General features: G+C 35.8%; 1 protein-coding gene across 3 annotated transcripts in view; it reads right to left on the reverse strand.

The window, feature by feature from the left end:
• LOC150084040 (protein zer-1 homolog) overlaps positions 1-24495 on the reverse strand; it is a 127913-nt gene that overhangs the window by 44626 nt on the left and 58792 nt on the right. For all 3 annotated transcript variants that reach the window (XM_090375871.1, XM_090375869.1, XM_090375870.1), the window contains exons 5-9: positions 16581-16783; positions 13437-13499; positions 6673-6727; positions 4082-4135; positions 1298-1459 (exon numbers count right to left, since the gene is read on the reverse strand). In XM_090375871.1, coding sequence (XP_090231997.1) covers positions 1298-1459; positions 4082-4135; positions 6673-6727; positions 13437-13499; positions 16581-16783 — 537 coding nt within the window. The remainder of the gene's footprint in view (positions 1-1297; positions 1460-4081; positions 4136-6672; positions 6728-13436; positions 13500-16580; positions 16784-24495) is intronic.

The raw sequence follows: 24495 nt of genomic DNA on the forward strand, positions 1-24495 counted from the left end.
ACGTGGTACGGTCGGAGACAATCGTAGGGTAATCTCCAGTGCTGAGGTCTCCTGCCCCGATTAAACGGCATTTTGTCCCAATTAAGTGAAGTAAACCCTGGCTATTTTCTCAATTGGTTTTTGTTTTTTAAGATTTGCCCCAAATAAACGGCTGCCCTGATTAACCGGTGGCCCAAATAACCGGAATCCACTGTAATAGTTAAAATATTAAGTTATTACTACTATAAAAATTAAGTTTCCAATAGTTATAAAAAAAGGCTTATTTCTGTTAGCTTTTGAAACATAACCCACCTTTTTGTAATGGTTCTTAGTCTCATATAACATGGTTTCACATTACATGAGATTCTGTTAGGAACCAAACTACCATGTTATATGAGGGCTACCTGTACTTCTGTTTCTTTTAGGTTTTTAGATATGGTTTTGTTATTATTATTCATATTTTTATTAATTTATTTTATTTTATTACTTCATTTATCCAATCAATTTATTTTATTATTTCATTTATTTTTGTTAATATTATTTCTTATTATTGTACCAAAGATATATGTACCAAAAAAAAAAAAAAAAGCAATAATTTCATTTTGATACTTTTAGCAGACATTGTTATTACAAAACATGAAAATTTATGTCCCTTGAACTTTGTATTAACAAGATTCTACTGTATATGCAATTTACAAAAAATCCACTGGGGGAGGGTATAATGGGTTCAATTATAGAAACAGCATAACAAGAGGATCCATCAAATTTGCTCTGATCAACAACCAAGCATTAGTGTAGCCAAAATAAAGTATACAAATTGTTCAGAATTTAACAGTAACTGTTAGTTTTCTAATTATGTGTCATAACATTATGTATTATTATATTATCACTCATTTATCATTATTATAATGTTTGTTTGTTTGTTATTTGGTTTTTAGGACATTAGCAACTAAGGCTATATTGCTCCGGGATATGCGGTGGTCATTCCCTGACCTTTCCGCATCCTCCGTATTTGGTGGTGACAGGATTGAACCCCGGTCTAATCAAGAAGCGTGTGCTACGCACTGCTGCTCCTTCCCACCTGGCTACGGAGGCGCCTATTATAATGTCATTACAGTACTAGGTTGGAAACTGGTTATATGTTTATACAATATTTTTATATATTAAAAATAATTTAAAGCTAATATAATTTCAGTGTAGTTAATAGTGCTAACTTCTGCTTCCCAGAAAAAGTTTGGTATCCATATATTCTAATAATTAGCCCTCTTCTTATCTGTATTATAGTTAAGACAAAGCAAAAACAATTCAAAACATTTACTGATATTGCTCCTCTGTCTCCAACTAGCTGCTTTTGAATTCCATCTACTTGGCAGGCAACACTATTCAGTAAGTAGATACCAATTCTTTGCACGAAGTCATCTTGCTCTTCTTGTTTAACAATATACAGCAGTATTTCCACCAGCCGTTCATAATCAAATAACTAAATAAAATAAAATTTATTTATTTTGTAAGTTTTCAAGATGACTTTAAAATTCTTTAAAATCAAGGTATTAAAAAAAGCATAAAAATTAACACGCATTTCCAGTTGAACAATGGTTGGAATATTTTAGTTTTACAGAGATTGCAACTATGAACTATAAATCAAGAAACTAGATTTAGTCACTGGGAAATAGCTTTTAAAAAAGTTCCTGGGACAGAAAAAATAAATAAACGTGCAATTAATTAAACACATTGGTAATAAGTCTTTTAGTTAACAGATATAAAATTTTTTCAAGTATTTTAAAAGGGAAATTAAACAAAATAGAAAATAAACAGAACCTTCTTTCAAAAAGGGAATTTTAAAAAGAACTATATAGCATTTATAGATTATGAGAAAACATTTCAATAAAGTAAATAGGAATATGTTAATGAAAATCCTTATGAAACTCCGCCATGGACGGTCCCAAGCCCGGCTGCGAAAGGAGGAGGGTGGTCATCCTGCCGAAATGACCAGAACCGGGAAACTAGGCAAGAAATCGCATGAAATTCGGAACATGGATCGTAAAGTATGGAAGAACATCACAGAGCAAGTCCGAAACCCTGCGGCACCTACAGCAGCATACTGGTTGCGTGGCCAACCGCCTCCCCCAGCTGCCAGCTAAGGCCCAAGAAGAAGAATGAAAATCCTACAAGAAAATGATAAACCCAACCATCTATTTAATTGTTTCAAGATAAAGTATATAAAATAATAATGAAATAGTAGTCAAATCAGAGGAAGAAATTACATACTGGAAACTGGTTATAAGAGGAATATAAGGATGCAGTTTATCCCCAGGTCTTTTTATGTTTACGTTAATGAAACAGTTAAAGAATGGAAAAGAAAAAATTTGGAATAAACATCAATGATCGAACAATAATAGCAGAAAAAGATGATTCACAACAATCTTTAAATATTTTAAAGGAAGTAACAGAAAAGTTTGAGATGAGTACTGCTAAAGAAGGGGGAAAAAAGTAATGACATTTAAATGAGAACAGCAAGTGAGAAGTAAAACTGTATATGACAAAATATTAGAACAAGTGGAAAGTTTTAAGCATCCTGGCTGCACGCTTTCATATGAAGACGAGAAAAGACTGAAATAAAAACAACAAATTTTATCAAGGCTGCAAAGTAATGATTAATATATTAACATAAATAGAGTTCAGAAAGAAACCAGGTTAAAAATATATAATACTTCTAAAACCTATATTAATATATGGAAGTGAAATATGAACAATCAAAAAATAAAGACATGAAAACAGAATTCAGATAAAAAAAAAGTGGAGAAATACTTAATGAATTAAAAGTAAAACCAATATTAAAAACAGTTTATGAATAAAAACAAAAATGGATTCAATATGCAAATAAAACGAGAGAGGATAGATTACTAAAGCTAATAAGAGGGAAAAGAACAGGTATGCTAAATATAAGATGGTATGAGACCGGAAAAGTCACTTCGCCTAACTATCTGGAAGCTGTAGCAAGATAAATCAAAACCAGCAGAGGGGATGCTGAAAAACAAAAAATGAAAACAAAATAAAATACAAGACTCAAGTAAGAAAAACTGACAGCAAAAAGAAACTACTCTCAATTAATTCAAATATTATACATACAAATATCTCATTAGAACAAATACCATTTTAACAAAAATTTCACCATGACAAAAATATTTCTAAGTCCCAGCCAACTTCCCTTATTGTTAGTGGTTAGTAAGTCTCATTTGAACAAGATATTTTTGATAAAAAAATTCAGTACAATGAATTATTTTCAAAGTACACCCATGCCTAAAATGTTCTAATTTACAAAAAGAGAAAGCTTCATTAGAAAATTATGAAGGGTATGGTGTAACCCATATTGTAAATATATTATGGAAGCATTTGCTTGATGGGGAAAAAAAAGTTTTTAAAAAGATACAGCAAAAGAATTCATCATCATACCTTTTAATATGTGCAAAATAACAATAAGTTGTATCTACTGTACTATATTTCTGAATGTTTTGCATTATATTTCTTATTTCAAAACAACACTCTCTGGACAATATATTTTTAGATTTATATTACAAGTATTTTGTCATCATTTTATTTATTTATTATTGATTTTAAAGTCAAAATTTAATATCGCTACTCATTAGAACAAAATGTCAAAACAATGAATCCCTCTCCCCCAGAGAAGGTTGTAAAGGGATTTTAGAGAGAGAGTGTGTGTGTGTGTGTGTGAGAGAGAGAAAAATATAAAGGCAATAAAATCTCTCATTTTTATCTTGTCTTGCTATTTAAAGTTTAATTTTGATCACATTTACACATGCACACACAAATCACGATTACTTTATATATTGTTATCAAACATTATACCTATTATATTGGTATGCTTCAGATATCCATAAAACTGAAAGGGGAAAAAAAAAAAAAAAAAAAAAACATACAAGACATGTTCCTAGTTTTTCCAAACTGGAAAATTATCTTTTGAAAGTTATGTTGCATTGTTTCCTCAAGTATAGCATTCCTGAGGCAAAATAATTCTGAGCAACAAAAAATTTCACATTTACCAGAATGATAACATAACAATAAGAAAAAACTTGATACTTACGACATCTTGGGGAATTTTAAAATGAATAAGAGTTAAACAGCCATTCCTCAACATCTGAAAAGATATATATACACAACATTTATATAATAATTACTTAATTCTTCAAATATATTTGAATGTAATAAACAAATATGATGACTTATTAGGTTAATACAACAGAAGGTAATGAATTCCACCTGCTTAATTCTACAGCTATTAAAATTTAGGAAAATTGGTGAGTAATGAGCTACAAATAAATAGATGAAAGTATCTACACCAGCTAATTTGAAATATTTGAGCAATGAAATTACTGTTTAACATTTAAAAAAAAAAAAAAAAAAAAAAACTTTATACGATCGAGGTCAGTTTCTATTAAATGGCCCAAATGTTGACACCACTCAGAATCCAACCAAACTTGAAATTTCCCTGGAAAATTTATTTGAATAAGTCAAAACCAGTAATTTGCTAGAAAGATTACAGCTACCTGTTTCTAGGATATCAAATGGTAGTCCTAGTGGACCTGATGGCTCACCAAAACACTATCTCTAGTGATGCATACAGTTTCACAATATCATCTTTATATAAAACCATTAAAGAAAAATTCTGAAAGAAAGGGATGAATAGGATTCTTCTTTGTAATGACAGGGTTCCTATTTATAAGTCACACAAAGTTCAAGAGTTTCACACAAACTTCAAGGGACATAATTATTATACTGCAGCCTATATATGTATACTAGCCTCCAAAAATATATGGATACCAGTTTACATAGTCCATTTGAGAGAGAGAGAGAGAGAGAGAGAGAGAGAGAGAGAGAGAGAGAGAGAGAGAGAGAGAGAGAGAGAGAGAGAGAGAGAGAGAGAGAGAGAGAGAGAGAGAGAAATTTGACCTTCGTCCATAGTCCATCTGACAAGTGACTCAGACTAGTATATAAGGAAGATGTATCCACACAAGTTGGTTGTTCTCAGCATGGCATGTAGAGCTGACTGATTTCCAGAGGGATGCTACTGTCAGATGTCACACTGTTGGCTTGTCGATTCATGCAACTGGTGACAACCACACTATCTAAAGGTGACCTTCAGTGAGCTTATCTTGAAATGGAAGCATGATGGGTACCACCACTATCCAGTGGTAATAATGCATAGGAAGACCACAGAAGCTCACTCCATGTGGGCAAATGGTACTCAGAAGGATAGTACAACCATCATGTCAGACATTCTTGAAGAAACATCAACCACTAATTTAAGGCATCACAGGGATTGGCGTCTATTTTTAAACACCATATAAGGAACCCCACAACCTCAGTTTATGCAGAAGAGTGGTAGCACATAAGCCAAACAGCACCAACCATAATCAGCAGTTCTGCCTTGCATGGTGCAGTGAACACTGCAATGTCTATAGAGCGGTGGAAACTGGTTCTATGGGGTTACAAATTTCACTGCACCCTATTCTAATCAGATGGGCAGATCTGGGTATCAAGAATTCCTGAAAAATGTCTGTTGCTGGACTGCACTGTGCCAGCCGTCTCTGTAGCCAGGTGGGCAAGAGCAGCAGTGCGTAGCACACGCTTCTTGATTAGACTGGGGTTCGAGCCCGTGACGACCAAATACGGAGGATGCGGAAAGGTCAGGGAATGACCACCCATATCCCCGGAGCAATATGGCCTTAGTTGCTAATGCTCCTAAAAACCAAAATAACAACAACACTGTGCCAACATTGAAGTTTGGAGGAGGTGGGGTTATGAGGTAGTGCTGTTTTTTCATGGTGTGATTCCTCGATTTCACACATTCCATTTGTTCCTCGTATAAGTACCAAAGGTACTTGTATGAGGAACAAGTGGAATGTGTGAAAGGTACAAGTACAAGGTACATGTATGAGGAATCACATACACAATTTCTATTAATGCAGAAAATTTTAGACAATTCCATGCTCCCCTACAATGTGATAGTTCTTTGGTATATACCATGTTTGTTTTAACAGAATAATGACCCATGCCATACCATCAGTGCTGTTTGAGAATGGTTCATGGAAATAAATAAGCAAAAGTTTGAATGGCTTGTGTAGAATCCCAATTTGAACTCTATGGGATGAACTGGAATGTGAGGTGAGACCCAGACCAATACATCCGACATGTAGTTCAATTGGTCACTATTCTAAAGAAAGAATGGAAGGCTACACCACCCACTGCAGTCTGTTCACTGGTGGAAAGCCTCTCCAGGAGGGTAGAGTATGTTGCAGCAGCCAAAGAGAAACTGACACTACAGCAATGAGTGGCAGTGATGTTAATGTGAAACACTGACATGTATCTAGATACTTTTCTGAGGGTAGCTAGTTCTGACCTTGTTATCATAATAATATCTTCACATAAAACCACTAAAGAAAAGTTACGCAGAAAACAAAAGCATAACTTTAACTATGACACATGAAATTATGATTTTTTTTTTGAGCAAGCTTTCAGTGCTTGTTCAAAAAATAAATAAATATTTAGTAATGCAAGAAATTTTTGTAGTGCCTGATTTGTCAAATTATATTTACAATTTCATAATTTCACAGCAGTTAATATGCAAATTAATATAATTTCTTATTATCCTTTACTGATAAAACAAGAACTCACTGTGGTATCATCTCGATGTTTTGCCATAGCATCCAACAAAGCTTTGATAATTTTTCTGAAAAATAGCAAGTACATTAATTCCATAGAGTAAATAAAATTAAATATTAAAAAACATAACTAGTCACCTTAATAAATGTCAATAATTTCCAAAATTTTAGAAGTTTTTAGTGATAAGTAGAATTAAAATCCAGTGCGGATGTGTGTTGTGTGGAAGGGCTTTCATTTTAGATACATTTACCGAAAATCTACACATATACTATTGTACAGAATTTGCTATGATATACAGGGTGTTTCAGTTAAACGTTTCAGAACTTCTAAGAGAGGTAGGGTACATCCTGACAACTCGAAATCATATACCAATGGGCAGAATCGAAAATTCCGAGCTTTAGTGCAGGGAATCTTAATTTCGCACAAGAACGCCAAGTTAGTAGGATGGATGATTACACGAACGCAGAGTTAGCCGATATGCATTTGGCGTACGGGGCTGCAAATTGTAGTGGGCCAGCCGCACAGCGTTTGTACGTGGAACGATATCCGACGAGGCGTATACCCAGTCATAATTTCTTTGCAAGACTGCACCAGAGGTTAGCTGAGAGAGGTTCATTTGAAAGAGCTGACAGGGACAGGGTAAGAACAGCACCGACTCCAGCCGTCGAACAGAATGTGCTGCAGCATGTACAGGGGAATCCAAGAACGAGTACACGAAGTCTAGCAAACGCAGTCGGGGTTTCCCATTGCAGCGTCTGGAGGATTCTCCGAGAACAAGACATGCATGCGTTTCACGTGCAGCGTGTCCAGACACAGCAACCGGAGGATTATGCACCTCGTATTGCTTTCGCACAGTGGCACCTTGGAAAATGTGCTACAAATACCCTTTTTCCTGCTGAAGTGTTGTTTTCCGATGAGGCATCCTTCACAAGGGAAGGAATTTTCAACACGCATAACGACCATATCTGGGCGGTCGAGAACCCGCATGCAATACGACGTCGTGCAGCACAGATTCGATTTTCGGTCAATGTATGGGCCGGTATTATGGAAGATCACCTCATCGGACCTTACCTGTTACCATGTCGTCTAACCGGACCTATCTACTTGATCTTTCTGCAGCAAGTATTGCCACAACCTTTGAGAGATGAACAGATTTCTGCATCGACGCAACAGACAATGTGGTTCCAACACGATGGAGCCCCTGCCCATTATAGCGGAGATGTTGGTAACTACCTGGATGTCACATTTGGTCAACAGTGGATCGGACGTGGTGGTCCCGTGCGTTGGCCTGCTCGGTCACCCGACCTATCATGTCTTGATTTTTATTTCTGGGGTCATATGAACTCGCTAGTTTATGACACCCCTGTTGACAATGCTGAGGAGCTGGTTGCAAGAATCGCAGTAGCTGCCGAAGAAATTCGAAATTCGCCTGGAGTATTCCAGAATGTTCGGATGTCCATGCGTCGGAGATGTGAGGCGTGCATTGTAGCCCGTGGAAGAAACTTCGAACACTTACTTTAATCCATGTACCTTTTGCTTCTTTTCATGTATTATTAAAACAATTTCTCACTTACGGTCTCTTTTCCTTATGGTGCTTCTGTGTACAACACCGCTTCAGGAAAGCATTTCCGACCCCACATTGCTATATGATTTCGAGTTGTCAGGATGTACCCTACCCCTCTTAGAAGTTCTGAAACGTTTAACTGAAACACCCTGTATATTAGTTAATTGAAGATTAAATGAATTAAAATATGTAATTTGTCAGATTTATTAGTGTTTATATACCAGCTTCTCTAAATTATTATCTATAGTTAGTGTATCACTGTAGCAACAAGCTTATATCTGATAGCATCAAGTTTTTGATGCTATCAGATATTACTTTTCAGTAATCATCTTGTAAATGTTATATAAGGTTAGATGTAACTTACCTTGTTTATGTAAATCAAATATTCTAATTAATTACTTTTTGAATTAGTTTTGTGAACATCATTTCATAACTCAATGTGGCATGGTTGGTTTTTTATAAAGTTATGTGAACAACCAGAAACAGAGTGCTGTGTGTGAATTATTTTAAAGGAACTTGAAAGCAGATGTTCTGAGTGTAACAAATGGCAATAAGATAAAAGAACACAGTAAGAGAAGAACACAAGGCCCATAATTTTAACTTCTGTCAAAGCTGTAGAATTAAAAAATTTGGGCTAAATTTTGTTCGGTAAGAATACTGAAAATTTTAACATTGCGTTTAATTATTTAGCCTAGGATGCTTAGTGATGGGTGCAAATGAATTATTATTCTGCTTCAACTATAATTTATTGTGTATTATGTCTTTATTAAAATTGCAAAAGCATGCACATACCAACCATTTACTTCTACTTCACTAAATTACTTTGAGTTTGATTTGTTTGCATTTGAGTGAATTTTTAAAAGCAGTTACATATGTTTTGAGTGTACCAGATGGCAATAAAAAGTAAAATATAAAATTCTGGGGGAAAAAAAAGTAAAACTATGAAAGATTAAAATGTAACTGATTATTCAAAATTCAATCAAATATACATGAAAATCTATACATACAATAACACAATTAATTTACCTAAACTATATATGATAAAGTGCAAATGCACTAAAGCTATATTGAGAGAATGGTAATAAGAAATCCCTTTTGGATGTACACCACAAAACTACTAAGGAATCCTTTAACTTTTATATCTTCACTTATGTGTATGCATGTGGGCATAACACAGAAGCAAAGTCAAGATGAAATTCCTCAATACTAAAATTGAGTATTCTTCAATTCCAGTTATATCTTAATTATGTCAATAATACTTTAGCAAGTAAATTTAACTTTAAAATGGCTACTAATGAAAGCTACAAGATAAGAGGTAGCTATGTATGTATGTATGTTATTTATGAGATTTTTCTGAATATATGGTTTCTGTTATTGGGTATATTTATTGGTTTATCTTGAAAATGGCTGCAAAGACAGAGCTTGGTAGTTTACTTATATATACTTAATTTGGGTATGCTGAGTGTTGTGGCAACAGGCACAACACTCAGCATACCCAAATTTAGCAATTTAGCTAACAGGAGATGAAATTAGGTAAGGAATTAAGATAGAAATAGACACTCCTGCCCTTGTATAAACTAACAGCCCAAAACATGGGAAAAAATAGTTGGACAAAAGAGAAATATTCTATATGAATGAAGAATATAAAGTTAGTGTTTGGATTATCTGGGTGTGCAATTTCCCATCCGTGCTAGTAATGGCCCTGGACATTGTAGATACATGAATCAGTAAATAGTTGCATGTACACAAATATACATTAATCTTACACTTTTAGGTATACTGATACTAATAGTTTACTGATGTGTGTGTGTGTGTGTGTGTGTGTGTGTGTGTGTGTGTGTGTGTGTGTGTGTGTGTGTGTGTGTGTGTGTTATAAATTCTTTAATAGTGTATATTTTTTATGCCACAAAATTTACTTTACAAATTACTTAACCTATGTACTGAATTCTGTCTTTACTATTACTCTGTACCTATGTAATATAATGCTCCTTTCAAACTACATTAGCTGATATGCTGAATATTTTGTATAAAATATTAACCTCTTGTTGTATGTTTTTGTATACACAATGTTCGAATTTTGTTTGTATGTTTAATCTTTAAAATAGTTCTGTGTGATGATTTTTTTTTTTAATTTCTGTAATTTAATAAAATAAGCAAACAGCAACATGTATCTCATACCATAGTGGCTACGCAGTCAATATTTTTGTAATACACAAGAGGGGGTCAAAAAAAGATTTGCATTTGCCCAGAAATAGTTGTGATAAAATGTTGAAACAAACACCATGTATTACTTTTTCCACATAGTCACCAGACAAAATGACACATTTCTGCCACACCTCAAACACACTTCCACAGGCCAGTTTTGTAGAAGTCCTCTGATTAGCAGAAATTAGCTCATCGTCAGTGGCAAAGTGTTTTCCACGAAGAAAGAACTTCAGGGCAGGAAAAAGAGAAAGAAATATGAGGGTGCAAGGTCAGGGGAATAAAGCAGGATGCAACAATATTTCAAGCCCACATAATTTCTTTTTGCGGTGTAATGGAACACAACAATTAACGCGATGCACTAAAACAAACTAAGCATTTGTTTCTTTTGTTTTTTTTTTTTTTTTGAGCAGCGTGTGTGAAGACAGCGACGTTGCAATATGCAATATAATATGTACATTAATGCCCCAAGGATGACTTATAACGCTGCTTCTTGTCGCTTATTTCTGACTTGCAAAACATCTGTTTATACCTATTCTAGTTATTACTTGAATTTTATGATTTTTGGTTGATTTTTTATATTTTTTTATTATTTGAAGTATTGAAGTGTCCCGGTTAATCCACTTCCTGGTAAATCGAGAGTCTGCTGTACTTAATTTTCCCATATATGTATCTCTTCACAGGCGACACTATGTTCATGTGGTCATGTGATGTCACCTGTGAAGAGGCACACGAAGCATGCACAGACTGTCAATAACAATAATAATGCTAACAATACTACATTAAAACTACATTTAATCTATAAATTTCTTTTTTCCATACAAATTGTATGGAAAAAAAGAATAATTGCTGGATTTCTATTTGCCTGATTTTAATGAAATTTGGGATGGCTTGTCAAATATATACAGAGTGTCTGAAAAATATTGGTACAAATGTTTAGGGAAGGTAAGTAACATCTAAAGGAATGTGAATCGCATAGGAACTCATAACCGGAAATGTCACGGAAAAGTAGTAACAGAGGCACAAGAAGCAGAAATGACAAAAGACTAATTAGTGGCAAACATTTATTTGACATAATATTAACAATGGAGTACGAGATGAATACATTTCATGATGTTACAACAGGTGCTCGAAGGTTCCACCATGAGACATGATGCATGCGTGACACCGACTCAACGTGGATTGGCGGACACGGTCGAACACACCTGGAGTTTCTTTGACAGTAGCAGCAGCGCAGACGAATCTCGCTATGAGATCTATTTCCATCCCCACAGGCGATTCATACACGATAGATTTGAGGGCCCCCACAGAAAGAAATCAAAGCTCGATAAATCAGGTGAGCGTGGGAGCCAGGCAACGGTTCCACCACGGCCAATCCATCAACGCCCAAAACGCCTGTTCAAATGGTCATGAACACACCTTCCATAATGGGCAGGCGCCCCATCATGTTGAAACCAAATGTTGCGTCTCACATTTGCTGGAACACTGTCAAGTAACCCTGGTTCAAGAAAGATCCGATATTTAGTGGAGTTCATGCGGGATGGTAACAGGTATGGGCCGACTAAGCAGTCACCAACCATACCTGCCCACACATTTATTGCAAAGCGATGTTGTGCTGCATGGGGGCACACACCATGTGGGTTGTCGTGAGCCCACACATGAGCATTGTGCTGATTGAATAAACCTTCCCGAGTGAAATAAGCCTCATCCGTGAACAAAACATAGGCTGGAAAATTCAAGTCTTGAACACTTTCTTGGAGAAACCACTGCGCAAAAGCCACACGCTGTACACTGCAACGAGACACTCCTAAGGCAGAGGCAACGACACGTGTGCTGGTAGTAGGATTATTCTGGACGGCATTCAACACACTTTCTTCCATGGCGGGAGTTCGTGCTGAACGTGGTCTACCCGCACTATTCCTGTTACCTCTAAATGACCCATAATCGCACAAATTTTGATGCACACACGCAAACAAATGGTGGTCCAGTACATGTCTGTCTGGGAAGCGTTCTCCATAAATTCAGTGAGCGGCTCGTCCATTGCCCTCTGCTAATCCATACACTAGGTGCATGTCTGCCAGCTCACAGTTCGTATATCGATGGATGCTCTTCATGCGACGACTACTGCTTGAATGAGTAAACCTGAAATTTTCCCTCTCGTGAACTGATGAAAAGCGTCGTCTACCGACTTACGGTGACGTTTCCAGTTATGGGTTCCTATGCGATTCCCATTCCTTTAGATGTTACCTACCTCCCCTAAACATTTGTATCAATATTTTTGAGACACCCTGTGTGTGTGTGTGTGTGTGTGTGTGTGTATATATATATATATATAAGTGTTTCTGTTTATACTCTGACAACCACCAGGTCAGAAGAGTTTACAATAATTCACGAATACAATTGTTAATCGCATTTAGCAGTCACGGGCTTGAACCACAGTCCACTCAAAGAGTGTGTGCTATTGCACTTTCGCTCCTGACACTTGGCTATGTCTATATGAATCAAACATAAAATTTCATAAAAATCTGTCCACTGAGTAGAGTTATTACATGCGAACATACAGATGGACAGACAAACATGGTGAAGACAATAGGCACATAAGCTAACATGCCTAAAAAAACTGGTTCTTCAAAAAGTAATGAGTTTCATATGCACAGTACTTAAATTGAGAATTTTTCTGGGCATCTACCATATTGTCATTCACTCCTACAATCAGTGCATGGCAACCAACACAATATGCAGTGCTTCAGCTACACTATGTGGATATGTGATATGGAAAGAGCAAATATAAAATTTCATTAAGATCCATTCAATGGAAGTTTACCTGTTATACATATATGGATGGTTATAGTGAAGACAAATAGGTACTTTATGGAAATGTGAACATTTCTGAAAACTGTATAACTTCTTCTAGAATGTAGATACTAAAACATTAAAGTGACCTCATGCTTGTAATAAATTTTTGCCCACTCTAAGATAAATATAATAAATTCATTTAGGAATGACTTACCTCTTGATTCTAATATTAAAATTATTTCTTTCATCTCCTTTTACAATGTAAAAAAGTGAGGCACTGTAAAAAATAATATAATAAATATACTGAACATTGAACATTTGAATAATGAAAAACTATACTCAAAAAAAAATAACATCTAAGTTTAATTGAAAGTAAAATAACTGATGATTAAGCTATTAAATATTATTATAAAATGTCTGGGAATAATTGCAGCGAAAACAAAAATTTTTTATTTTTTTGTTTTGATTATTAATCATTGCATTCAAGCATCTCCAAATAGAAAGCGTTCTCTACTTTGACAAATGCAATAATTTTGCTAATGGATTGCAATTTCCAGTAATGATGACACTGTAAAAGACATATACAGAAGCTGCAGTTGTAGTTTACTGGTACATATACAGTCGATTCCGGTTAATTGGGACTAGTGCATTTTGGCCCGATTAAGCGGCTGCCCCAATTATCTGAAGTTTCACGTAAAAAAAAAAAAAAAAAAAAAAAAAAATGTTAAAAATACAATGGACCCCCGTTTTACAATTGGTTCACTATACAATCAAATCACGTTACAATGGAGTCACCTAAGTAAAGTACCATTCACTATACGATGTGTAGTAAGTGCTGTTCATTGTGATCACGTTTGTGAATTGAATATTAGTTCTATTAAACAGTGATTCTAATTAGCGAAAATAGGAGGAATATTATCCACAGGCTATAAAAGTAAAGATATATTAAACACAAATTTACTCTTTATTACCTTACCAATTAAATGATACATGAAAATAGAATTAATACATACTGTAATACGTAACATACTAACTAGTTGACATTTCTGCTCACTGACATTTGTGGATGGAGGTTAAAATTCAAAATAGTAAAAAGATAAGCAATCAATAACAAAGAACAAGGCACACACAAATTGCAAGTAACACGATACGCGCAAGTGAGAACGGAATAACAAGTTACGAATCTTTAAAAATAGGAATGAAGAGAAGATTATGAAAATTAATTTTTTTTATATGATTGAAGATTTCATGGAAGTGTAAACACATTTTACCATAATAACCCATAGAATTCCAGCTGTCGGCATTATCGCAAATTCAATAAGATCGAGTTTACTATTCATTTATGATAGATTGCGCTAACAGAAAAGCCCAATAAACAGGTGACTACTAATTGTTTTATGGTTGTGACCTCCAGAAATCGGACCGAACCACGTGGTACGGTCGGAGACAATCGTAGGGTGATCTCCAGTGCTGCGGTCTCCTGCTCCGATTAAACGGCATGTTGTCCCAATTAAGCGAAGTAAACCCTGGCTATTTTCTCGATTGGGTTCTGTTTTTTAAGATTTGCCCCAAATAAACGGCTGCCCCGATTAACCAGTGGCCCAAATAACCGGAACCCACTGTATATACAGAAGATTGAGCTGGGTAGCAATGTTTCATAGAAGCAGTGAGGCAATTAAGACCATGATGTATCACTATATCGTATCAATTAATCATGTGCAGACTTTTTTTTTTTTTTTTTTTTTATGAAAACCTCAAACACGAAAGGTATCAAAACCTATAGTACTTAGTACCATGCATGTGTTGAAGGAGAAGTATGGGGGGAGGGGGATGCCGGAAACTTTGCTCTAGAGACTAAACATGGGTTTCACCACTTCAAGCCTCCAATAAGCAAAGTGGTGGTATTTCACCAGTTGATGAAAGTCATCTACCTAAAAGACATTTCTTGTCTAAAACCTTAGACTATGAAGGAGTTTACTGATGCATGAGTTAGTGCAATCGCATAATTTTAATTATATCTCATATTGTGAATACTTTCACTTCACCATGATATTGCACTACCTCGAATACCACCACCTAGATGGCACCGTTTGAAGGCTTTTTAGCCTCTCTTCAGTGGGTAGGCAGGTACCCTGGTGTTGCAATAGTGGCAACCCAGTTATGAAGTATAACTCCACAATATGAGAGATGTTTGATGGTGTTGTTATTTGGTTTTTAGAAGCATTAGCAACTAATGCCATATTGCTCCAGGGATATGCGGAAAGGTCATTCCCTGACCTTTCCGCATCCTCGTATTTGGTGGTCACAGGCTCGAACCCCAGTCTAATCAAGAAGCGTGTGCTATGCACTGCTGCTCCTGCCACCTGGCTATGGAGGCGCCATGCTTGATGGTGTGCAATAGTTTAGACTAAAAGACATTTCTTGGCTAAAGCCTTAGACTATGAAAGAGTTTCTGACACATGGGTTAGTGCATATACATCATTTTTATACATAGTAAACTCCTGGCATCATAGCTGGGTTGGTTGTCACTATTGCGAAACCAGGGTATCTGCCCACTCACCAAAGAGAGGCCAAAAAGCCCTGCAACGGTGCCATCTGGGTGGTGGTATCCACCAGGAATAAGTAACAATAGCCTTCTCAACTGGTGAAGCATTACTTATTCAAGGTAGTGCAATATCATTGCAACTCGTTGTGAAGGTATTCACAATATGAGATATAATTAAAACAATGCCAATTTATCTACTTTAGTAGTTTACTACATATAAAAATGATGCGATTGCAATAAACAGTGCGTTAATCATGTGCATTATAAACTAATAGAAATGTATGTGGGAAGAAAACCCTAAAGAATTTCTGGCATAAAAAAAAAACTCTTATATCTCTACCCCTTTCCAAACAGGTAATAAGTGGCAAAACCTGCCCAAAAGAAGACTGACCGACCGACAACACCCACACACAACAGGAATGATGTACCCAGATTAACCATTTATGGAACTTGTTTGGGTGATAAATGATTACAAATTACAGATGGAGATCTGTAATTTGTAATCATTTATCACCCTACATTAATCTATGCATAAGGGAGAAGCAATATCCCCTCAACAGATTAACAAAAACGAAAATAAGGATAATCAGTTACACAGGGGATGCCTAAGATGGTTGCAATGGAATATTTAGGTTTAGTTTTAAACAGAGTATTGAAAAATAAAATATGGTGAACTGAGTAAAGAACAGAGTTATTAACCTGACATGTCATGCTATATTATGTAATACAGAATGAGAATAATGGCAATATAGATAATGAGAATAATGGCAATTCAAACATGTTTAAGGTGATCAATTTTAACAATTTTCTTACCTGCCAGCTATTTGAATATGTTTCTCTGCTATATGCTGCTTCATAGCCATCATTACAACATCTAGTGCTAAACGGGGATTTCTGCATGATTCATACCGAAAGACATGAAACAAATCATTAAGCACTTTCTGTAAAATCTCTGGTCTACCATAATACATCTGAGCTGCTGTCAAGATCTGCTCTTCATTTGCATTTCCTGCAATCTATGGATTTAATAATAATAATAAAAAAAAAGTTTTGTGAATATACCTTGCAACAAATTTTTTGTTTCTCAACAAATCATTTACTAATTTAAATTCTCAATTTCAAGATTTTTCTTATACTTTTATTTAATACTCAAAAGTTGGAAAATATAAAAAGGACAAGTTCATATATACATAACTGGCCAAAACCAATGAAACTTTCACTAAGGAGTTGATAACAATCTTCATACCCAAAAGAGTTTCAATTATATTTTAAAAGGGGGGGGAGAACAAGCACTGCTACCATGATAATAAAATCTGTGCCTACAGAATGACACACAGACATGCGCTCCGCTGTGCTACATCTTATACAAAAGATATGTATTAAAATATTATTATTAATGCCATAAAAGTCCAAATATTTCTGTATTATCAATGCTGTGAAGTTGGCATTATGCCAATTATATCAAACAGGAACTTGGCTAAAGCCTTAGCTGATTATAATGGTCCCAGTATAGTCACAATATACTTGCAATAAAATCTGTGATTTTATTGAGTATGGTGCGAATGGCAATGCAAACACATTTTAAGTCTTGAAAAGAATAACTGAAATTAATTAAAAATTCAGTAGCATATTTATATCAAGAGCATTTGTTCACCCCTTTATATTTAATCAAACTATCCACGTCCACAACACCAGGTGGAAACCTATTTCAGCAATTAATTGTTCTCTGCAAAAAGCCAATTTCTGCACATCTATAATATTTTCCAATTTAAATTTATATTCTCTTATGTGTATCATCTGAGAAAGAATAAAGATGCCATCAACATTTAGTGTACTAACTCATTCAAAGCCTTCAATCAAGTCTCCTCGAAGATACCTGCTTTCCGGACATGCAATATACAGAAATCAAATATTTCTTGGTAAGAGAATATAAATATTAAACCTGTTGCTCTTCTCTTCACCCATTCCAACAGTTCCACGTCTTTCTTAAAATGAAGCTTCTAAACTTGCATGTAGTACTCACCTGGAGTACTACATGCATCTGGAGTACTCCAATGCAGCATAAGTGAGTATTCCATTGTAAAAGCCTCTGCCTTTTACAATGGAATATTCATCTCTTTGTTTGTTTTTTGGTTTTTAGGAGCATTAGCAACTAAGGCCATATTGCTCCGGGGATATGCGGTGGTCATTCCCTGACCTTTCCGCATCTTCTGTATTTAGTGGTCACGGGCTCGAACCCCAGTCTAATCAAGAAGCATGTGCTATGCACTGCTGCTCCTGCCCACCTGGCTACGGAGGCGCCTCATCTCTTTGTCTCTGCTGACCAAATTCCTATATATCATTGAAGAGCTCCATGAGCTGTGCTAGCAGTATGTCTGCACTGCTCAGCAACCTTTCATGGTTTGACAATTATCTCTAGGTGCTTTTTATTTTCCAGTACTTTCAGTTTGGTACCACCCAAATAGTTGGTTATTTTTGGATTACTGCTTTCCAAATGAAGTACCTTGCATTTATCAACGTTAAACTACAACTGCCATATTTCAACCCATCTGCTTAACCCTTTGCAGTCTACCACCATTTTCACACATCCCCATGCAGTCCAGCTCTAACAATTAAAAAAAAAAATTAATACTGAAATGTGATGCTCAAATATTATTTATTTTTCGGTTTACATGGACTAATATATAAAATAGTGTGGCAAAACATTTTAAAAGCTCTAATGCAATATTTCTTTCTGGAAGAAAATATTCATGAAAATTTCTATCCAGATAATCAACAATATTTTTTACTTAAGATCTCCTACTTTTAATTCCTTTTGTTTGTCCAGTTGGTGCACAGAGAAGCAACATCCAAATTATCCACAGAAATCTCTTCGTAAAAAATACATTCTTGAAAAACTGAATTCTGTCTGTCCATTCTTCAGGCCAATATTTCTTTATATCAGTTTTTTTTTTTATTTAGTCACATGTTGATAATAACACCAAAAAAACACCTTCAGTTCATTTACTGAAACAGAACCTAGTCATACCATATGGAACAGTCAGAAATTGCCTTATTTTTAAGTTTCCTTTTTTTCTCAATTTCTTCATTAAGGTCTGACAACTTATGACTTTCATCATAAGAAAAGCCATTACGAGATCTTAACAGCACATCTAGATACTTCACTCTAATGCAAAGTACAAAATATAAGTTACTCTGTGACTTCTACACTGTAAAAAAAAAAAAAAAATACTGCCTGCTTTAAATAACTGAATATAAATATCAATAAACATCAACTTAATTTTTTGGTTGTTTATATGAAGTACAAATGGATAGAAGTACAGTAATATACAATAATGCAATATTTAAAATAAATAAATGCACAAGGCATAATACTTTAAGAGTTTGGTATCTATATAATATCGGTGTTACTTATTCTCAGTTGAGTACCACCACCATGGGTGGTGGTACTCAACTGAGAATAAGTAACAATAGCCTTCTCTATTAGTGAAGAGTTACTTATTCGAAGTAGTGCAATATCATGGCAACTCGTCGTGAAGGCAGAGCACAATATGAGAAAGAGCAAATGATGCCTACAACAACTACTTTGTAGTTTATTAAGAGTTATCTATGGTGTATTTAAACACCGATATTATATACAATAATGCAAGCACAGCAAGAAAAATTTCAAATTTTATAATTGGAAACAATGATGGTCCCAGCACTGGGACATCCAACTGAACAAAAACTACAAAAAAAAAAAACCACCTATCATTAAAATTTAATATAAACAAGAATAAACATTGAATTAGTTTTTCAGCTTGTTTATATGAAGTATAAATAGATGGAAGTATAGTAACTGAGGTAGTACTACAGGACAGTAGTAGGAAAAAAAATTCTATCATCAGAAAAATCAATTTTTTTTTTGTCACTTGATCAATAAATACTTTCCAATTTATGCACTCTATCCCCAATATTCTCTTTGGACTGTTGCTGTAGAAACAAGACCTTACAGTGGAGTTATAACATATACTGTATTTGCTGTTTCATTCAATTTATTTTTCTATGCAGAAAAGTATTCTAATTTAGGCAGACTCCGTTGTTGTTGATGGGGTTTTAAGTGCAATGGCTACTTAGGCCATATTGCACTTAGAAAAGTGGTTCATATTGCCTGTTTGGTTCATGTAGAAGCAATTAGAAACGGCTATATAGTCCTATTCATTTTAGGAAGGAGAAGAATTCTGTGATGTTTGATTTTTCGCCTATGATATGGCTAAGTGACAAAGGTACCTTTAAGCTTGCTAGAGAACTGAATGACACTAGTCAAGCATTATGATACTGAGTATCATTCTAGAAGTATGTGTTTGACTGTAAGTGGTGTATGACAATGATTACACTGAGGAGGGTCATTCCCTGACAGGAGGAACAAATGAGTTAAATGAGTATGACCGATTCTGGCTCTGGGGCAGACTCCGTAGCCGAGTGGTCAGGAGTGGGAGTGCAGTAGCACACGCTCTTTGAGTAGACCGGGGTTTAAGCCCCTGACTGCTGAATATGGTCAATCTGCCAACCCACACTGGACCAGTGTGGCAGACTATGGTCCATTTCCCTCAGCATGAATTGTTGAGGAGGCTTCCATCCTGCAGTGGGTTGATAATGGCTGCACTTTACCTTTTTTTAGGCAGACAGTTGATAAAATTAAAATTTACTAAAATCTCAATTTTTATAAAGATAATGATTGTCATAACAATAAAGGAAAGTACAACCCTGAGAAGCAAAGTTATATTATACTTATATACATTATTCTGAAATCCATTTCAATATAGAAGTCCTCACAGTTATGGTAAGCTTTTTTGACAGTATATCAAGATGTGCTATTTCCTGATGCCGGAGAGAAATTACTTGGCTGCATTTGTTGAGTTTAGAAATCAGTTTTATTTCAACCAATTTTTTTGTTACCTGGATTTCTATTCCATATGCCATTTTGAGAAGAAAGAGAAAGTCTTTTAAAATCATTTTTAGCCATTCTCTTCCAGGTGTCTCTCTCATTCACTAAAAGCCCTTATGACAGATTACATTCCGCATGCAAGGTTCTTTTTGCACGAAGCAAGCAAGATCCCCTCTGGATCAACAAAATCCATACTCTCTCATCGACTGGGTGGAAGTGAACAGAATATTGATGTGGGATTTACTCAGACTTAGTTAACTACTGTCAAAGGTAAAGGGAAGGGCTTTTGCAAAGGTGACCACAGTGGACAGTATTTACATTCTATGCAGTTGAGCAAATTGTTGATGTTACCAACAGCAAATTCTAAATGGCAAATAATGAGGGAAGTAATTGTAGAAGCTACTAGGCTTTTCATAAATACTGCTCAAGATTAGACTTAAATGAACATCAGATGAATTAATAATAACAAGAAGGGCTGAATCACATTGGTCCACTTGATGTTGCTGGTTTCACAGTTTATGGTCTTGTTCAGGTTGCTAACAAACTGAATAAGCATTTTGCATCCACATTCACACATGAGGAATTCTTTAGGGAAGAGGATGCCAGAAGTTTAACGAACTCTAACAGGGAGCTAAATGATTTTGTGATAACTGAGAAGAAAGTGGATGATAAATTGTTGGAGCTAAACATAAAAAAGGCACCCGGGTGGATAGGATCTATCCAATTATATTAAGGGTAGCAGCAAAAGAGGTAAGCAAACTCTAAGCCATAATTATGATGGTATCATTACATTCAAAAGGTGGCATGAGTAATTGCAGACCTGTATGCTTTCAGGGAAAATAATGGAGTCACTAGTTAAAGAAGTAATGCAACAGCACCTAGATAGCAATGCAATTATATTGGAGTCACAGTATGGATTGTTTTTTTGTTTGACCAACTGATTGGATAGGAACAAAGAAATTGAATGTAAAAAATAATTTTGATATCATATACTGTATAGTTTTTGATACTATTACACATAAAAGACTGCTGCACAAAGTGGAGCAGTGTGGCATTACAGGCGAGTTACTCTTATGAATAGAAGACAGATTTGTTATTAATGGACACTGCTCTTTGTGGACTAATGTTATTAGTGGAGTCCCCCAGGTAAATCAGGCTTAAATGTCTAAATCTGCATAAGATACAAAGGTTGGCAGGGTGGTTAATGATGTAATCAAGTAAGCTACTGCAACAAGATCTAAAAAAATTGGGAAGATTGGCTGAGGAGAAATGGTAGAAGTTTAACAGAGACAACTGCAAGATACTGAATATAAGTAGCAGTAATCCCAAATTAATTAATCCAAATTAATTCAAGACGCCTGGTCAGCGTGAAGAGGAAAAGACCAAACCCTCCAGCAATGAGAGCACAACAATACAAATGGCCCTCAGTCCCCAGCAGCTTTCACTCTCCCTCTTACGGCAGCGAGAGGATCAGAGTGGAAGCAGAGGGTGCTAAGAATCTCTGGGTACGACCAGGCTGCCATGCACGGAAATTGAACTTGGCCTGTTATAACGTACGATCACTCATCGGTGAAGACAGGATATTAGAGCATGAAAAGGAATTAGAAAATGTGAATTGGAATATCATCGGTTTGGCTGAAACAAGAAGAAGAAATGAATCACTTATAAGTTTATCAAGTGGAAATCTGCTGTACACCAATGGAAACAGTGAAAGGAGTGAAGGTGGAGTTGGGTTTCTGGTCCATAAAGATTTTAAAAACAACATTTTGGAATTCAAAAGTACATCACCAAGGGTGTCAAGACTAATACTCAAGATTTCTAAGAGGTACAAGCTAAAGATTATAATGATTTATGCACCAACATCGAGCCATGATGATGAAGAGGTTGAAGAAATGTACACTGAAATTGAGAGTCTTCTAGATGAGCAGAAAACCCACTACACTATTATTATGGGGGACTTCAATGCTAAGGTTGGAAAAAGGCAAAACAGTGCAGAAAGAGGAACTATAGGAAATTTTGGAATTGGTGAAAGAAATAAAAGAGGTGAAAGACTTGTGGAATTTGCAGACTCTCAAGGAATGTCAGTAATGAACACTTTTTTCAAGAAAAGGGTGAACAGAAAGTGGACAAATGGATTAACAACTAATGAAATCGACTTCATCCTCACTAACAGAAGATATATTGTGAATGATGTTACCGTCCTGAATAAGGTAAATGTTGGAAGTGATCACAGAATGGTAAGATGTACACTTGATATAGATGTAGGAAAGGAAAGGAAAAAACTGACTCGAGTAAATAATACAAAGGTCTTTGAAATAACAGAGGAGGAGAAAAAGCAGTATGTACTGGAACTTAAGAACAAGTTTGAGCTTCTGCAGACTGCTCAAGACCAAGATATCGACGAGGAATATTACAACTTTCTGAAAGTGATAAAGCCCAAGAAACCTATAGGGAAACAGAAATCCAAAGAAGAAAAAATTAGTCAAGAAACACTTGTTATGATGAACCGAAGGCGACAAATGAAGTTAAACACTGACAAGGAGAAAATTGAGTATACTGATTATGCAAAGCCATTAGAAAGAGACTCAGAGAGGACATAAGAAGATTTAACACAAGAAACGTAGAACAAGCATTAAGGGAAAACAAAGGATTTAAATTAGCAGCCATGAGCAGTAATACAGAAAGACAAATGATACTGAAACTGAAGAATAGCGATGGTGTACTTATAAACAGCAGAGAAGGCATAATTCAAATAGCAGAAGACTACTACAAAGAGGCAGCGAACCGAACTACCATCAGGGCCTGTCCCAAGGTTCTTAATTATGCATTCCACGAATGAAACACCGATTAGTAAAATGTCACCCTTTTTTATACAAAAAGGGTTGGATGGGTTAGCAGGTTCACCCAAGTCAGTTAAGAGGCTCCGTTCTGGGGACCTCTTGACTGAAACAAAAAATGACAGGCAGTCTGAACGTCTACTCCGAACAACATCAATCGGAAAAATACCCATAACAGTGACACCACACAGAACACTCAATTCATCGAGAGGTGTCATTTCGGAGTGGGACCTTCTCAACGTAACCGAGGAGGAAATCTGCTCCGAATTAAAACCACAGGGAGTTATTGCCGTCAAGAGAATTACTGTGCGAAGGGATGGAAAAATTGTTAAAACCAGGAGCGTTATCCTGACTTTTAACTCTCCTAAACCTCCTGATGAGATTAAAGCTGGATACATCAATTGTTCAGTGCGTCCATACGTTCCGAACCCTTTACGGTGTTTTAAATGCCAGAAGTATGGACATTCTCGAATGGCCTGCCGTGGAGTCCTTGCATGCACTCGATGCGGTGCAAAGGACCACGAAACAACAGCATGTTCAGCCGCAAAACCCACCTGTATTAACTGTGAAGGCAAACACCCGGCCTACTCACGAGCATGCCAGAGGTGGAAAGAAGAAAAAGAAATTCAAAGGATGAAGGCAGAGCTAAATATATCATACCAGGAGGCAAGGAAATCGGTGAAACCCCTGAATATCAACAAACCTACCTATGCCCAGAAGGTAGCAGGGAGATGTTCCGTCGGAACTCAGACAGACATGACCATTCCTTCAAAGGAGTCTTTCACTCCCATCGCGCGTTATCTTTTAAGTTTTCAAAAACCTGAACAGAAAAACCAATCAGCTGCCACTCCTATATAAGTACCTCCTAATGATCCACAAGTAACAAAGGTAATTATGAAAGAAAAGAATAAGAAAGGGGAAGTCCACCCTAGTACCCAAGAAAACATGGATGTCGAGCAGAAGG

The sequence above is a fragment of the Mastigoproctus giganteus genome, chromosome 6 (assembly GCF_048544385.1).
Source record: "Mastigoproctus giganteus isolate SK-2022 chromosome 6, ASM4854438v1, whole genome shotgun sequence".
NCBI classification, from domain to species: domain Eukaryota; kingdom Metazoa; phylum Arthropoda; class Arachnida; order Uropygi; family Thelyphonidae; genus Mastigoproctus; species Mastigoproctus giganteus.